The sequence below is a fragment of the Bombina bombina genome, chromosome 11 (assembly GCF_027579735.1).
Source record: "Bombina bombina isolate aBomBom1 chromosome 11, aBomBom1.pri, whole genome shotgun sequence".
NCBI lineage: Eukaryota > Metazoa > Chordata > Amphibia > Anura > Bombinatoridae > Bombina > Bombina bombina.
Window position 1 is genome coordinate 37,882,470 of NC_069509.1, and position 17,123 is coordinate 37,899,592.

Here is a 17,123-nt window from a genome sequence, read left to right on the forward strand (position 1 = left end):
GCCCCTCCGCTGACAGTTTAAAAACCAGCACTCTAGTGTTAGTGCATTTTATTATTGCACTATTGCTTGTATACAACTATGTGTTTAACTGCTGCAGATGAGTTAAAAACATAGTTAAAGCTAGCTACAGAGCAGTGGGAGGTAGCATAGCACATCTGGTGAGCAAATGACATAAGGCATGTGTGTAATCACCAGCAAGCTCTTAGGAGCGCACTAGACCTGAACTTCAGACACACTGCTGCATATCACAGGAATAAATGACTAGTACTAGTTATAGGAACATAAAAACTCAAACTGTAATTTCCCATTAATACCAACATTAAGAAGCATTGTATATACATTCTTTATTTTGTGTGCACCATATTCCCTACAGAAGCCAAAATAAAAATACCTCTGCAAAATGTTCCAAATTGCCTGAATGAGCTACATCTTATTTTACTTTACTGCAGCGGAGCCGGATCTAGTGAAAAAAGGTTTGTGCGCTGCTCTAAACAATCACTGTGTACTACATAAGTATACCCACGTACAGAATCTTTAGGGAATGTGTGACAAGCACAATCTTTACAGTAAAACCAAGACATGTAAAGATTATTACACGGATGTCTCATTTTCATTAATTAAATGGCAAATTCTGTTTCATATCCCTTTAAAACAAGTCACTAAATGTGTACTGGCAGTAGCAATCACGTGTTACAGATATACACATATAGGGACATCTTAGTGAAAATGATGACATGCTTTTTGTTACAGCACGTCATTTTATAACTATTGACCCTGCAAATCTGTGCTTAGGTCTAGCAAAGGGATTAAACACATATTTAAAAAGGTACCTAAAAGGGACACTGAACCCAATTTTTTTCTTTCATGATTCAGATAGAGCATGCACTTTTAAGCAACTTTCTAATTTTCTTCTATTATCAATTATTCTTCCTTCTCTTACTATCTTTATTTGAAAAAGAAGGCATCTAAGCTAAGGAGCCAGCAAATGTTTGGTTTCAGAACCATGGACAGCACTGGTTTATTGGTGCTGTCCAATCAGCAAGGACAACCCAGGTTGTTCACCAAAAATGGGCCGGCATCTAAACTTACATTCTTGCTTTTCAAATAAACATACCAAGAGAATGAAGAAAAAATGATAATAGGAGTAAATTAGAAAGTTGCTTAAAATTACATGCTCTATCTGAATCACAAAAGAAAAAATTTGGGTACAGTATCCCTTTAAGGGAGCTGCAAAGAAATGCTGTGTCGTGCTGATTGGTTCAATTGCAGTTTCCACTCAGGACCAACAGTTCTCTGTGACTTCCAATACTTTAGCTACAGAATTTTGCAGCACTATACAAACATTAACAATAATGTTAAAGCCCTTTATACAGTGATTAAACACATATTTGCAGGGTTTTATTACTATTAAATGCTGTAGTGAATGAGAACATGTAATGTTTTTACTATAATCTTACTTGGGTGGGTTAATATATTCATTTATATATAAAATGTACTTTCTTCCTGTTTGTGTTGGTAACTAGTGGATGTCATACTTTATAGGTTATAAGCACGTACATATATTACTAAAAATATATATTTCACTTTTCACTTGAAGTATAACTTATTTACTATGCGAAATGGATGCAACCCAGTATGCTTCTTAAAGGGACAGTCAAGTCCAAAAAAAACTTTCATGTTTCAAATAGGGCATGCAATTTTAAACAACTTTACCATTTACTTTTATCACCAATTTTGCTTTGTTCTTTTGGTATTCTTAGTTGAAAGCTAAACCTAGGAAGGCTCATATGATAATTGCTAAGCCCTTGAAGGCCGCCTCTTATCAAATGCTTTTTTATTTGCTTTTCACAGCAGGGGAGAGCTAGTTCAGGTAAACCCTATAGATAACATTGTGATCACGCCCGTGAATTGTGGCAGACACTGCACTAATTGGCTAAAATAAAAGTCAATAGATAATAAATAAAATGTCATGTGATCAGGGGGCTGTCAGAAGATGTTTAGATACAAGTTAATCACAGAGCTAAAAGTATATTAATATAACTGTGTTGGTTATGCAAAACTGGGGAATGGGTAATAAAGGGATCATCTATCTTTTAAAACAACAAAAATTCTGGTGTTGACTGTACCTTTAATTATAACTAAAGTTTATTTATTTTTCTCATCTTATCTTTCTCCAACCAGCAAAACAAGTTACCGCATCAGTGTGTAATTACTAAATGTATGTTGTATGAAACAAGCATACTATTAAGGGATATTGAAGGTTATTTGCTGTATTAGCTATGAAACCTGGTTATCTATGAAGAAGTGACTCAGTGTAACAAGTTTTTTTTATAATTAAAAGGATTAAGTCATAAGTAAGGTAATGAACAATAAACAGATTATATACACACACTTCAGCCTTCTCTCTGACTTTATAAACATTGCAGAGATAAATATTTAAACAGAACAGATAACATCAAATAGCTGTTTAAATCCATCTCTTTATCTATGAGGTAGCAGCTCCCCCTATTGAATAAAAAAAAAAATCTGCAAAGCATAAAGCTAAGATTGTATAGGTCATTATAGCACTCTAAACAATTATTTCTATCTATAAATATTTATTTCTCTCATACAAACACAAAGTTCTACACATTTTTGTCCTTAACCCTGTGAGTGCATTTGCTGATTTTATATTATATATTTTTTATTTTATTTATTTTAAAGGGACAGTCTAGGCCAAAATAAACTTTCATGATTCATATAGGGCATGTCATTTTTAAAAAATTTCCAATTTACTTTTATCACCAATTTTGCTTTGTTCTCTTGGTATTCTTAGTTGAAAGCTTAACCTAGGAGGTTCATATGCTAATTTCTTAGACCTTGAAGGCCACCTCTTTTCAGAATGCATTTTAACAGTTTTTCACCACTAGAGGGTGTTAGTTCACATATTTCATATAGATAACACTGTGCTTGTGCAGTTATCTGGGAGCAGGCACTGATTGGCTAAAGTGCAAGTCTGTTAAAAGAACTGAAATAAAGGGGCAGTTTGCAGAGGCTTAGATACAAGATAATCACAGAGGTTAAAAGTAGTTTAATATAAAAGTGGGGAATGGGTAATAAAGGGATTATCTATCTTTTAAAACAATAACAAATCTGGTGTAAACTGTCCCTTTAAAGGAACATTCTATTGCATAACTGACATTCATTAGCGCATCTCATTTTTGCAGTACTGCCCACATATTTCATGTCATCTATGTCTCATCTACAGGCTGTATAGAAAACTTTTCATCACTCGTACTAAGCAATATTATATTCAGATGAGAGTTAGTTGTGGAAAACTCTCTCCAGCCTTCATTTTCCTTCACTTACCAGGTGTCCTCCGGCGATCAATTAAGGAGTTTTTCGGAGTTGAAGGCTCATCGTCAAAATCAAATTCAGTTGGAATCTGTGGCCTATGAAGAACAGAAAAGAAAGCTGTGGTGTTAGTGCTAAACCTTTCAGGATTCAGATAGAACATACAATTTAAACATCATTTCCAGTTTACTTCTATTATCAAAGTTGCTTTTTTTCTCTTGGTATTCTTTGATGAAGGAGTAGCTGTGCACTACTAGGAGTTAGCTGAACACATCTGGTGAGCCAATGACAAGATGCATATATGTGTAGCCACCAATCAGCAGCTAGCTCGCAGTAGTGCATTGCTGCTCCTGAGCCTACCTAGGTATGCTTTTTAGCAAAGGATACCAAGAGAAAGAAGCAAAATGAAATGGTATATTCTATCTGAATCATAGCTCTAATGGTCTTAAACGTTACCCACATAACAGCACCAGAAGGCATAAAATGCGGAATATACCCAGTGGGTCACACTCACAGCTCTTCCTCCTCCTCTTCCTCCTCTGGTTCCTGATCTGACTCCTCTTCTGAAGGATCCGGCTCCGGGGTTGGGGGTCTGCGGTACAGTAAATCCACTTGCAGTGGCAGAGTCCCCTCAGTGGCTAAAAGCTCATACAGCCTCTTGATTTCTTCAGGTGGCGGGTGCCAACCATCCGTGGACTCAATTTCTTCATCACTACATGAGACGCACCAATCTTCCTCCTCATCCTCCTCTTTTTGCTCCTGTTCTGCTTCTTCTTCTTCAGCTGCGTCTTCATCCACAGGTTGCTCTTCTTCCTTAAGCTGATCTTCCTCTTCTTCATCGTCGTCCTCCTCCTCTCCCTCTTTTACGGCTAGTGACTCCATTCCGGCTGTCACCTTTTCTTCCCCGTCCTCTGATGCCTCCTGCATCTGAATTGAAAACAAAATAAGAGCAAGTAAAATTCCATCATGCTTTGTAGCCATGAGAATATAACGCTTGAAGGCTATTCATCCTGAATATAGACCGGGTTTTCAACTGTTACACTAAAATACAATTGTTTGATGATTTTATCATTGATACAAATGCCAATATAAATAATGCCTACTGTGTTCCTCACACAAAGAGGGTCTTATTGGTGTGAAACAGACAATGGATTTTGTGACCATTTTAGTGTATATAAAGTAAGAGGACACATTACCTGTAAAAGTGAAGAGTTATATACCTGTATATGGTTTTCTGCAATTGCCCAATGTATTACATTAGAAAAACATATAGGGAGGTAAAGGAACACAAACAAGATGTATAACAAGGAGTAGTGTAGAATATCATAACGGTAATTAACAAGACTTATACTTCTGAGGTTTAGAATTAGTAGATTTACAACGAGGGGGCAATATTGATCAATAATTACTGCAAGCTGAGTGCAAATGGATTTACAATCTAAAATCATCAAAACCTTTGGGTCTCAATGAGGAAATACATTTTGCTCAGTTTCTAAATAATTAACTAAACTTTCTACTATCACATTTTGAACTGTTTATAACATACATAAAAAATATGGCATGTGTAATTTGGGGGTAGTAGGTGATGTAGGATATCCCCCTTTATATATGAATAATAATAATGATGATGTTATATGTGGAGATGAAATTTAATATTATCTCCAATATGTTTATAAACTCTATGAATAAAGGGGTGAAACTGACTACAATAGAGTAATAAATAATGAGAGTTTTCATTAAACGCATCGTTTGTACATGCCAGAAAGCCACTTATTTGGTAATATTGTAAAACATAATATTATATATTATTATACTTCATTTATAAAGCGCCAACATATTCCGCAGCGCTGTCCATGAGTACTATTCATTTAGATAAGACAATGATATAAAACTTGTAAGAGGCAAGACAACATTTTACAAAACGCATACAGGAGGAATTGAGGGCCCTATTCCAGTGGGAACGTACAATCTAGAAGGGTAGGAGGTTGAGAAACAGGAGGCGAGGACTGCAAGAGTGAGCAAGATGTTAATACAGAGTTAGATGAGGGAATAATTAGGTGAGTGGAATTAATTTATTACTGAGTTGGGTGGTAGGCTTCTCTGAACAAAAAAGTCGTCAGGGAGCATTTAAAGGGACACTAAACCCAATTTTTTTCTTTCGTGATTCAGATAGAGCAGCAATTTTAAGCAACTTTCTAATTTACTCCTATTATCATTTTTTTCTTCATTCTCTTGCTATCTTTATTAAAAAAAGAAGGCTTTAAGCTTTTTTTTATTGGTTCAGTACTCCGGACAGCACTTTTTTATTGGTGGATAAATTTTTATCCACCAATCAGCAAGAACAACCCAGGTTGTTCACAAAAAATGGGCCGGCATCTAAACTTACATTCTTGCATTTCAACTAAAGATACCAAGAGAATGAAGAAAATTTGATAATAGGAGTAAATTAGAAAGTTGCTTAAAATGTTATGCTCTATCTGAATCACAAAAGAAAAAACTTTGGGTTCAGTGTCCCTTTAAATGAAGAAAGATTAGGGGAAAGCCTGACAGCACGAGGTAGAGTGTTCCAGAGGGTAGGTGCTGCACGACAGAAGTCCTGTAGTCTAGCATAGGAAGTGAAGGTATATATTATTATTGCCCTCAATTGTGCCTTTTACAGATACGATTGCTGTAGCTTTAAATCATAATATTGTTAGGAATTATGCGATTGCTTTAATTCATAATATTGTTAGAAATTAGATTCTTGGATGGTTCCTTATTTTACTATAAAACATTGCAACATTTCTTAATATTGTGGTTTTAGTGTCAAAGTACAGGTTCCTCTTTTACATGTTGTTATTATTTTGTAATCATGCACTTATGGAAAATCAAATCATTTACTGAAATGATGTGTTTTGTGACAGTTTTCATTGACCGGCATATATTCATTATTACTGATATAAACTATCTATAACTAGAGTAACGGAATGATTGGTCCAGATGTCAGATTCCAAATCACTTCTGTTTTTCATATTATAAAAAGCCTTGTATTGGTACCAATAAAAACGAGAACTTACTATGCATCTGTTTTGTGTTTTGTGTCTATGCAAACTGTAAAAGTAATTTCTCCTGGATCCAGCTGAAAAAAGGTGCTCAGTATTTATCCCAGTCAGACCCACGGCCGGAAATAAAGCCCCTACAATTTTGGTACCAGAAGTGGGGTACTTGAAGTGATCCCAAGGTATGTTGAATGGTGTTATTGTTTTTATACATATGTAATTCCTTTAAAAATAAAATTGGGATACTTGTGGATCCCAAAAATAATTGAAGTATTTGTAAAGTAGGGGTAAAAAATAATTTGGTATTATAGTTTAAGGTAGACAAAAAGGTCTTATAGTAAGACCCGGTTTTAAAGGTTTAAAATTTCTTGGGTAGAAATATAGGAAAATATTGGGTTCTGACTGAGAAACGGATTACCTGAGTTCAGGCTTTTTATGTATATGTGGTGTATTATTCTTTTGTGTTTCTTGAGCTGCTTGATATATTGCTTATATGTATATTTCTAATGCTGTATATTTGACGTTTGCTATCTTATTTTTCATAAAACTGTTTTTTGTATTGATCTGTTTGTGTGTGATATATAGAATAAAGTTATAGAAATTTGCCTTTTTGCACAATTAAACTTTTTTAGGAGAAGGAAAATTTATTTTTGTTTTTTAGGAAAGATTCAGCACAACCAAGATAGATATATTTTGTTTTTGTTTTTTTGCAAAAGGATAAATGACTAAATTTTTTGTTACTTGTTGCTTGCTATTTGATATTGTGTTAATGCATATGAAATAAGTGTTGTTACATATATGATAAGTTAAGGAGATGAGAATGGGCAAATCCCAGTCTAAAGATTTTCCATCACCAAGACCAGGGGAGACTTGTAAAGATTATGTGGGGAGGGTATCACCTAATGAATATTTATTTGTAATCCCGTGGATAGATCAAATAGCTGGCTGGTCAGAGGCTATGGGAAGCTCTGATCCATTTCCTAGAAATGGGGATAATGATAAATTTCATATGAATATGGTAAAAGGGCTGTGTCTGGGTGATGAGGAGGCTTTTCCTTGGTATAAGGCTCATCCCAGCTGGGATTTGGAATATATGAGAAAGGGTGGTGAAAATTGGTTAGCAGTTGCCCCATATTGGCAGGACACTAACACTAAAGGGAATAAAAAGGTACACAAGGAAGTACATAGACAAGTAATATATATATATGCATCCCTCAGCCCCACCACAGGTACAGCCTTTACTGCCAACATATAATAAATTATACCCTAGTTTAGTGACCCCCTCAGACGATGAACTACAAACTATTGCAGTAGCATCCCTTCAGGCAAGGCATAATAATTCAAACACCTCATTGATTTCTGATTCTTCTTCCACCTATCCCTTCATTCCCCTCTTAGATGTCAAGAGTATTGGGTTAAACTGAGTGAGCTGCTTATCCAGACTCAATATAATTGTCGTATTTTAAAAGAACAAAGGGACTGGCTGCTGAATGAGTTAAGAGAAAGCCAAGGTTTAAATGGAATGCTTGCACATACATTAAAGGAACATACTCATATTTGCCCTTTAATTCAGTGTCCAGAACTAATTCAGTCTCCAGAACTCACTGCTACTGAGTTGTCTCCATCCCGCCCGGTTGCCACAGTTGCCCCTATAATTCCTGGCCCCCCCGGGTATACCTATTGCTCTAATAACTGAACCTCCCAGCGCTCCTACCTTTTTGGGCTATATTAATACCAACCACAGTATTATCTACCTCATCCAATGAGCTCTGAGCCCTCTGTTATTCTACCTCATAAATCTCCCACTCCTAGTTTGCTGGAAATTCCTTCCCCAAGTGTACCCCACGAGGCACCTTCATCTAGAGTGTGTCACACAGTACCTTCCCCTAGTTTAACAGATCTCTTTATTACCCCATACATATTAGTTGCAAATACTATACAAAAACCTATAACAGTAAATACTATACAAAAACCTGTAACAGCAAGTACTTTAGATAAAAAGAGCAAGCGGGAATTGGGGGACAAAGACGCTGCTAAGAAGGAGCTCAGATGCAAGGTGCGCAAGGAAAATAGTAATCGTCATTCACAAAATTACCGCAATAGATTAAGAGAACAGGCTGCCAGGTGTTCAGCTTTAGAGGCACAAAGAGACTCATTGATAAAGGAGATAGAGGAGTTTTGGGGTTTTAGTAAGGCACTTAAAAGAACATTAGATGAGCATTTGTGGGTTTGTCCATTAACTAAGTGTTCAGAACTAACTGCTATTGACCTATCTACACCCCGTCCAGTAACAATCCCTATTGATCTATATATACCACATACAGTAGCTAGTAACATATCTACTTCTATCGACAATTTCAACACTCTGAGCAACACTGATACAGATTAGTTGGCAAGGGTAGGGAATAGGGGGGTAACTCACACATATTTTAGAAGTTTAATGACATTGGTACAACCATATGAGTTTTACACCTATAAGACCTAAACCTCCTACACCTCCAACTCCTCCTCCCCCAATTATACAGGAAACCCTCCTTGGTGCAAAAGAGACAGACTTCCCTCTACTTTCCTCTGTACTTATTAGTATTGACTGCTCCTTTTAAATCTTCCCAAACCTCATAATAAGACTAGTGCTGCTTGGAAAAAGGAGGAAGTTAGATTACAGGAGAAAAGAATACGTAATAGAATATCAGCAAGGAAAACCAAGGAGAGTAGGTTAGCAAAAGTTAAACATTTATATGACACGTGAATATTTAAAGCAGGAAAATACAAAGCTACACACAAAATTGACAACACTGGAAGAAACATATGAAGAATTACTGGAACACACAGAGTATCATCTAACCTATTGCCCATTGCTCTCACCTTCACCTGAGCCTACTGACTCTGTCATTACTACTGACTCGGACGATAATTCCAACTTATAATCATGAATCCTTTATATGACAGACCTAACCACTTAATTCTCTTACTAATAGGAATCTCTTGCTTTGTTTTCCTTCCTACAATTTACTTCTCTTGTTGGTTTAATAGGGATCCTAGTGATGCATTCACCCCTGTTTGTACAATGCTATTTCCCTATGACAATGCAACATTTGTTTCATCTGAACCATTACACAACTCATACACATTACGACGCATTAGCAGAGATATTGTAACATTACAACATCAAAATGTACAATGTTTACCCTCATGTGTTGTTCCACCTAGTTGTGCATACACAAATGGAAAGCAAAAGGTATCTGTTACAACTATGGATGGGCTCAGGAATTTATTTTCTGTTACAAATATGCCACTAACTAAACCAAGTATCTATGCTTCCTGTATCAAGGTTGGGACTAATTGTAGACATCATGGTAGCCATAGTGGTATAATGACTTGTGAAGAACCTACACATATTGAGACAATTAAGATGAGGTGATATCAGTTAATATTTCAGTAAATAACGCTCTGTGTTTTAAAGTTAGTTATGAATTAACTAAAGGAATACCAGGTATAACATTTGAAAATAAAGATTTTTCGTGGGTTACTTTTTCCTCTATACACAATATTGTAAGACACCTTTGAGAGAATTGTTAACACACTATTTGGAAATCTTTATAACAGCACCTCAAACTCGTGACCCAGAACTCTTTAATACTATCTATTTGGATATGGATCCAACTCTGTTTACACCTTTAAGAAACCGTAACAGAGCAAAAGTTGGTATTTCTGATGTACAGTGGGGCAAAAAAGTATTTAGTCAGCCACCAATTGTGCAAGATCTCCCACTTAGGAAGATGAGAGAGGCCTGTAATTTTCATCATAGGTATACCTCAACTATGAGAGATAAAATGTGGAAACAAATCCAGACAGACAATCACATTGTCCGATTTGGAAAGAATTTGCATATTATGGTGGAAAATAAGTATTTGGTCACCTACAAACAAGCAAGATTTCTGGCTCTCATAGACCTGTATTTTCTTCTTTAAGAGGCTCCTCTGTCCTCCACTCATTACCTGTATTAATGGCACCTGTTTGAACTTGTTATCAGTATAAAAAAGACACCTGTCCACAACCTCAAACAGTCACACTCCAAACTCCATTATGGTGAAGACAAAAGAGCTGTCGAAGGACACCAGAAACAAAATTGTAGACCTGCACCAGGCTGGGAAGACTGAATCTGCAATAGGCAAGCAGCTTGGTGTGAAGAAATCAACTGTGGGAGCAATAATTAGAAAATGGAAGACATACAAGACCACTGATAATCTCCCTCGATCTAGGGCTCCACGCAAGATCTCACCCCGTGGGGTCAAAATGATCACAAGAACGGTGAGCAAACATCACAGAACCACACGGGGGGACCTAGTGAATGACCTGCAGAGAGCTGGGACCAACGTAACAAAGGCTACCATCAGTAACACACTACGCCGCCAGGGACTCAGATCCTGCATTGCCAGACGTGTCCCCCTGCTTAAGCCAGTATATGTCCGGGCCCGTCTGAAGTATGCTAGAGAGCATTTGGATGATCCAGAAGCAGATTGGGAGAGTGTCATATGGTCAGATGAAACCAAAAGTAGAACTGTTTGGTAGAAACACAACTCGTCGTGTTTGGAGGAGAGAGATTGCCGAGTTGCAACCAAAGAACACCATACCTACTGTGAAGCATGGGGGTGGCAACATCATGCTTTGGGGCTGTTTCTCTGCAAAGGGAACAGGACGACTGATCCGTGTACATGAAAGAATGAAAGGGGACATGTATCGTGAGATTTTGAGTGCAAACCTCCTTCCATTAGCAAAGGCATTGAAGATGAAACGTGGCTGGGTTTTTCAGCATGACAATGATCCCAAACACACCGCCCGGGCAACGAAGGAGTGGCTTCGTAAGAAGCATTTCAAGGTCCTGGAGTGGCCTAGCCAGTCTCCAGATCTCAACCCCATAGAAAACCTTTGGAGGGAGTTGAAAGTCCGTGTTGCCCAGCGACAGCCCCAAAACATCACTGCTCTAGAGGAGATCTGCATGCAGGAATGGGCCAACATACCAGCAACAGTGTGTGACATCCTTGTGAAGACTTACAGAAAATGTTTGACCTCTGTCATTGCCAACAAAGGATATATAACAAAGTATTGAGATGAACTTTTGATATTGACCAAATACTTATTTTCCACCATAATTTGCAAATAATGTCTTTCCAAATCAGACAATGTGATTGTCTGGATTTGTTTCCACATTTTGTCTCTCATAGTTGAGGTATACCTATGATGAAAATTACAGGACTCTCATCTTCTTAAGTGGGAGAACTTGCACAACTGGTGGCTGACTAAATACTTTTTGCCCCACTGTATATTGCGCTGTAAAGTGAGGTATACCTGTATCCTTAAAAGTGTACAATCCACAATATAGGTTACCCATGTACTTCTTAGCCCCATTCTTTGGATGGGCAGGGTATAAAGATTCACATAATAATCTAACAACATACACCGCAACTTCTCATGTTTGGGGACTTTTTAACTTTACAGATTTTGGGGGGGGGGGGAAGGGGCTCTTCCAAAAACATTCCATGATGTTTGTCACATTGTTAAGCAAAATGCTGACCCTATTCAATTGGTTGATGATAAATCCAAAACATTATTATTAGACGTACACTGTCGTACAGTATGGTCTATATACTTATCATATTAACATGTCTCATTGGGATGTTGGAAATACTTACCCTGAATGTGATGATGCTGTAAAATATTTGAAAAAAGCATTTGATTTATGGTTATCTAGAAAAACTACTTGGTTTGAGGAAAAACATAAAACCAGAGTAAAAAGAGCATGGTATGACACCTTGTTAGGAGGAATAGGTACAGCAACAGGATTCCTGAATTCTATAGATATTGAAACACGGAGTACTAGGATGAGTGATTTGGCAACAACAGGGATGAAAGGAGCAGACCAATCATATACACAAGCAGTTATTTTGAATAATTTGGTACATGAACACTTTAAAGGACAAGTAAAACTTATATCTCACTTAATTAATTTGGAGAACAATATAGCTTTAGCATTTAGAAAGCTTAATAATGTTACTAATTTGGTTTTGGGATGCATTACATTACAACAAGAAATGTACTCTAATGCTAAATTATTGATACAGTCTTTAAGTGAACACCAATGGCCTTGGGAATTAATGATTCCGGAACAGCTAAAATTTGCATTACCTGTAGCTTATATGAATTCATGGGTTGTAGAATACTTGGGACACAATGACAGTGTTTGTTATTTTTCTATATTAGCACCTATCCACGGAAGAAAGACAGATGTACTATCAGCCTATGAGATAGGCTGGGTCTCTGATAATAAGTGGATGACACATCATTTAGGTAAAGAAAATGTAGTTATATCTCAAAATACTCCAAACATTGAAATACTTAGGACTGATCATTGTGTTACAAAAGGCAATGTTATATTATGCACACCAGGTTCTTATACCATCACCGGTCAATCAGAATGGTGTTGGGAAAATGGTGTGTGTAATATTGAAGTGAGCGCAATCCCTAAACATCCAGGTTGGTTCCTACCTGGAGGTAGGGTTTGTTGGCATCAGACAGATGGTACAGCTACTATACATGAGAAGAACTGTTCAGTAACAACAATCCTAGCTAAAAGGTACTTACTGTACACCCCAGAGGCAGAACTTTTCTTTACTTTCTGCGATGAGATTTTTTTTAGTGAAAAGTTTTCTGCAGGTCATTTTTAAATAAAATTTAATTTTAAATTAGACAGTTACACTAAGGCACCAGTTTAATTGCAATGTGTTGGTTAACTGAAGAATTAAGCAATATTTTATGTTTTATAATATAGTGCAGTAGTGAAAATTGCATTGCAAATTAGCTGCATACAAAAAAAAGAAATTTTAAAATGTCTCTAATAAATCTTTTTCTCTTGATCTAACATAGAAATGTAGTAATAAAAAGATGCAGTGCTCTTACATTCAGAATAAACAGCTTTGCAGACTGGGAAAGGCTAAGGGGCGGGTTTTAAAAAATCTCAGCCAGTCGACAAGCAATGCGCTACTGCATATTTGACTGCTCACTTCAAACAGCAGTTTGCCCTAGATACACTGTGTTAAGGAAACTTTACACAGTGCAGCCAGAGCACAGCTCTGTTGAAGAGAATAGTCTAATGTGGAGCAGCACTACAAAGTTTAAGCGCCAACAGTTCATGCATGTGTCCTGTTCTTTCTGCAGACATGCTGCATTTTCTGCAATGACATCTCACATCACTGTATGTTCTGCCTTGGGGCTGTACACATAGACCTATTATTCAAGCTACTCTATACTCTGAATGGTCAGGAACATATTTTACTTTGACTCCATCTGTTTCGGTCAGAAAACATGGATTATTTGAGTATAATAAAAGACAATTAAATGCAAAAAATGATTGGTTTTGGCAAAGAGTTAATTGATGGTATTGGAAATAGCAAAGAATTAGAACACATTATCCAGGAACACAAAGATTTTAATGATAAGGCTACAATTCAGTTAAGGTTTGTTAAAAAACAATTATTGGAAGTTAGAAATGATTTTCAGAAACACGCACTTGGATGGTGGGACAGATGGTTTGGAAAAGGACCATAATCATATGGTCAGGTGTATGGCACTGGTTACTGCATCCATGTGTGTTCATATTACTTTTCTTTCTCATACTTTTTACCTTACTTATAACTGTTTGCTGTAGAACTAGGATAATGTATAATCAAATAGCAGATTTAGAATGCAGACATTCAATACTGACTCAGAAGATAAATAACAGATTACCACATGAATATCAGAATAGCCAATATCAACCTATGATTGCAAACACAGGTAGCTATTATGAGCCTATAAGACCTACAAGTAGTGATCACATGCGTGATCAAAGAGGGGATTGTCGTAGATGCAAGCAGCAGGTCATTGTTGGATCTTAATGGGCGGGCTGGAGTATACAGGTTAAATTATACAGGCAACATGTTTAATGAATTAAAAGGCAACAGTGTTCAATATAAAGTAACTTTACTTTGCCCAGGTGAATGAAGGAAGATGTGGCTTTTCAGATAAATACATCACAGGTGACGTTCACCAATCAGATGAAGCCGAAAGAAGCCCAGATGAGAAAGGGTGAAACGCGTGTAGCTACTGTGTTTTGTTTGCTAGTGGTGGTGTAATGAGCTGGACACCCCGCAATGTGCGTTCAGGTTGAGAACTTGTGGAGAGTGGTAACCCGGGAGTCATGAGGCGTGTTTGACACTAAGTGCCTCTGTCACGTATGTCGGTTTTGGGATTCCCTTCATTTATGATGGCAGTGGATCCGTTACAAGGCAGTACATGAGTGGTTAGACGCCACTGCACAAAGGTTGTTGGAGTGCCGAATGAGGCTACCTTGAGGAAATTGTAATATTTAAATTGCCAATACACAGTAATATTGCACACAATTGGATCAGTGTGCTCAGAGTCTGGATGGTGTCTTTATCTATGAACACTGCGAGGATATACTATAAGATAATCCTGTTTACTGGTGGCATGCTAACAATCCATATTTAAAGTGATTGTAAACGTTACTGAATTAAAGGCCAGTATTAAATAATACTCTTAAAAAGGGGCACTTTAATTCATTAAAGTTTACAATGATGCTTATGGTTTTGTGTTATGGTTAACATAACGCAGATCCTCCGCCCGCATCTGCTGCTTTCTTTAGCAGATCAATGACAAATCTGTATTCCTCCAATTGTTGTGTGCCCCCTTTGGCGCCCAGCTCGTGGGGCAATGCAACGATTGGAGGAAGCCAGTTTCGTAATCGATATGCTAATGAAGCAGCAGATGAGGGGGAGGATCGGCGTTATGTTTACCATAACACAAAAGTAAATATTTAAAAATATATAGCATCATTGTAAACTTTAATGAATTAAAGTGCCCCTGTTTTTTTTTTTTAAGAGTATTATTTAATACTGGCCATTAATTCAGTAAAGTTTACAATCAATTTAAGGTAACACCTTTGAATAGTCTCTTTAATTCGACCTGACTAATCATGAACTATACTGACAATTCCTGAATTGGAACCTAAACAAGATTTGGTCTTATGCACAAACCGGACATTTTTACTATGCTAACATTCTAAGTAACTCACTTGATTTTTATGTTGCCTTATTTAGGATTTATATTTTCTGTTATTGAATGGTGGACAGAAGGGTTCTCCTGTCATTGGTTAAAATATAAACATTTTCATTAAATAGCCTGGTGCTGGAAACGAGGGATTTTTTTCCTTTCCTTTTGAGAATGCCAATATAACTTATGTTTACTGTGTGTCACACCAATAAGACCCTTCTTGTGTGAGGAACATCAGTGGCCATCAGCTGCAAATATATCACAGAACTATTTAACGATAAATACTTTAATTTCCTGTACATTCGAAGTCTCCACAGTGGTCCAAGCTCTATTAAAGGGACAGTGTAGTCATTTTGTTCCCCCTTACTGTGTTTCCAGAAACTTGTTATACCTGCTGCAGAGAATTAAATGTTCTAGAAATTGCTCATGTACATTTATTTTTGTATCCTAAATAGCTGGTTTTGCTCACTCAAACCACCACTTATTGTTTTCAAGAACATGCCCATCCAAACAGAATAGCACTGCGGGAACAGTGTACCTGCTTATCTTAGCTCTACACCAAAAGAACAGTACTTGGGACCTGAAATTAAATGATATGTGTAAGAAGTATAATTTGGATTACAATTTCTTGTTGAATTCAGACTTAATATCTAAACCAGTTTCTAGGTACAAATTGAACTAACTAGAGATGGGTATCTCTGAACAGAGCTTCAAAGGATGAAACCTGTTTCTCAAGATTGGTATCTCATTGCAAATATGTACTAGACTGAATTACAACAGATTGTATCTTTGAACAGAAATTCAAATGATGTCGTTTCACAATCACCACAGAGATAAAGGCTTATGGGGTCCTTGGATCATAAACACCATTGTCCAACACATTCCTGGAACTTCAAAGGATCATAAACAGTGTTGTCCAACATCAAAGGAGGTTAACAGCTTATGCCCTGGAGTCCTGTCAAATGTCATTTCTTGGACAACAGTGACACCTACAGGTAGCTGGCTACTTTTGCTGGGACTTATCAACTGGACATTTAAGCAATTATCAACTGGACATTTAAGCATTTGATTGGCTAAGACATTCTTCAAGGTGGGGCTATATTTCTTTAAATATGCTGTGGAAAGAACAGACAGGTAGGAAGGACATATAACACCAACAGGTAATAGACAGACTGCAGCAATCTTCGCATGCACCCACCCACAGGCATTAGTTTATAGTGTAGACAGGTTAGACGAATAGAGCCTTGTACGTTAGACGCTTCTCTCACCACTCATGTATAGATTTGTCATTTAATAAATGTATCCCTTTTTATAAGACTGGTGTAAGTATCATTCTTTAAATAAGGTAAATGTATTATAAGGAAAAGCCTGACACTGATTTTAGTCACTGACCCAATATTAGAAAAGGGTTTTTTTCACAATATGCAATTCGTCTGACCTGGCTACATGCAACACAGTGACTGCTTAGAGAAAAGCATACACACTCATTTAGTCTCTGACTAAAGAAAGAAAAAAAACTCACCAAGACTTGAGAAGTGTATTCCTAGATTGTTCTTAATTTGCAAAACCCTGTACATTATACTAACAGTATTACAGACATTTATGTCAGACATATTTATAAGTCAGTGATTAATTGTTGATATA

General features: G+C 36.9%; 1 protein-coding gene across 1 annotated transcript in view; it reads right to left on the reverse strand.

The window, feature by feature from the left end:
- PAGR1 (PAXIP1 associated glutamate rich protein 1) overlaps nucleotides 1-17,123 on the reverse strand; it is a 38,485-nt gene that overhangs the window by 14,927 nt on the left and 6,435 nt on the right. Inside the window, exons 2-3 of the mRNA XM_053695201.1 lie at nucleotides 3,848-4,260; nucleotides 3,349-3,431 (exon numbers count right to left, since the gene is read on the reverse strand). Coding sequence (XP_053551176.1) covers nucleotides 3,349-3,431; nucleotides 3,848-4,260 — 496 coding nt within the window. The remainder of the gene's footprint in view (nucleotides 1-3,348; nucleotides 3,432-3,847; nucleotides 4,261-17,123) is intronic.